General features: G+C 52.5%; 1 protein-coding gene across 1 annotated transcript; it reads right to left on the bottom strand.

The window, feature by feature from the left end:
• Nucleotides 1-195: 195 nt before the first annotated feature.
• CND00010 (hypothetical protein) lies at nucleotides 196-1,425 on the bottom strand (the record flags this gene model as incomplete). The annotated part of the gene is made up of 1 exon (XM_570349.1): nucleotides 196-1,425. The coding sequence occupies one exon, from the start codon at nucleotides 1,423-1,425 to the stop codon at nucleotides 196-198; it is 1,230 nt and encodes a 409-aa protein (XP_570349.1).
• Between the last annotated feature and the right edge of the window lie 220 nt (nucleotides 1,426-1,645).

Below are 1,645 nucleotides of genomic sequence, written 5' to 3'. Positions count from 1 at the left end.
AGTAAGGTCACAGGCCGTTCAATGTTACGCCGAGCCAATTAGGGGTTTAAGAGGATACATCAAAAGCTTTCTAGTTTATTGATTTCGTGTCTAAGTTTCGTGTTTACTGATTTTCTATTTTTAGTTTTATTTTTATTTCGATTTTCCTCCTTTCTTCAGTCTCTTCTTTACCCTCTTCTTTCTCCTCACTTCTCCTCACATAGCGAACGTCCTTGCCCTTGCCCTCACTAGCTCCAAACTCATCTTTCTCATCATCCCTTCGAACGCCATGTGACCCATCTCCCTCCTCCACTTCCTCATCTCGTCCGCCGTCTCTCTGCTCATCAAACCGCCTGTCGACATTACCACCGCCTTGAACACTCCTGCGTGGGTTGCCGGCGCCTTCTTGGTTGCAATTTCGCTGACTTTGTCGAGCCAGGAAAGGCAGCGATTGAGAACATGCGTGGCGACTGGAGTAGAGGGCAGTTTTGCGCTAAGCGTGCTTCTAGCATCCCGATCATTGAGGCAGTATACTTTGAGGTCGTAGTCAGTCGCATGGAGCCCGCACCTGCCTCGTACCCGTAAGTCATTGCGCCTCTGCCCTTCGAGAGTTCTCGGCTCCAGCGAAACCACCGCCCCCTCGACGCTCTGCAGCCCACGGTGGATGATTCTGTTGATTGAGTCGTGGCGGCGTTGAGCCCAGGAGTTTCTGGAGCGGCAAAGTTCGTCGTGGCCGAGGGGAGAGTCGGAACCACAGAAGGAGCAGATGGCAATTGAAGATCCGACCAGTGTTCGATCATGGAGGCCGGTTGCGACCTCTTGGTTGGATAGACGAAGTGGCTGGAAGTAGGGAATCACGTTGAGCCAACGCTTGCCGATCTTGGATGCATTTTCTATGAGTCTCTTGCGTGCAGGGTCATTCAGGCCTTCGAGGATGGTTGTTTGCTGATGCTCCCACATGGAGGAGCAGAGTTCGCGTTGGCTTGGTGTAGGAGCTTCGTCTGGGAGGTCGAGGCCGAAGATGTTGGCCAGATGCTTGTCTGCTTGCGCTGCTGCCGCTTTGTAAGCTAGGGGAGCTACATCGGTGAATGAGAGGAGACCTAGACCGCCGAAACGGGCTGGGAGATGGCTCAGCTTCTTTCCTAACGCGTTCTCGGCCTCGGTGCCCTCTGTCTGCCTTGTCCTCATTCTCTGCACTTCGTCCCACAATTCCTGATCCATCTTCTCCCAGTAGTCCTTCAGATCGTCGCTCTTGAGGCTGCGTTGGAGGTGGCGCAGGTTCTGTTGAATGCAGAAGCGTAGCAGCAGCAGGGCGTGTTGGTTCGGTAGATCCTTCAGTCTGGCTATCTTCTTCACTTCGCTCTCCATCTTGCTCTTCAGGAATTCTTCCCTCGCTTTCTTCGGACCGACCATAGTTCCCAGCATCTTAAAACCGTTCTCAGCCATCTCGGTGAATGTAACCTGTTTGCATTTGTTGTTGTTTAGTTTGATTACGGTCTCCTTGTCGGCTAGGAAGGCTTGTGTGCGCTGCATGACATTGGGGTCGTTGGAAAAGAGGTAGATGTCGTCTAGGTAGGCTACAGCTTGTGTGTCGGGACCTAGAGCGATGGATAGAGCATGGAGAGTCGGTCTGAGAGCGATAGAAAAGAAAAGGGGACCGAATGGA

This window comes from Cryptococcus neoformans (genome assembly GCF_000091045.1).
Source record: "Cryptococcus neoformans var. neoformans JEC21 chromosome 4 sequence".
Taxonomy (NCBI): domain Eukaryota; kingdom Fungi; phylum Basidiomycota; class Tremellomycetes; order Tremellales; family Cryptococcaceae; genus Cryptococcus; species Cryptococcus deneoformans.
Note: the sequence above shows the minus strand (reverse complement) of the source record. Positions and strands in the feature narration are given on the sequence as shown.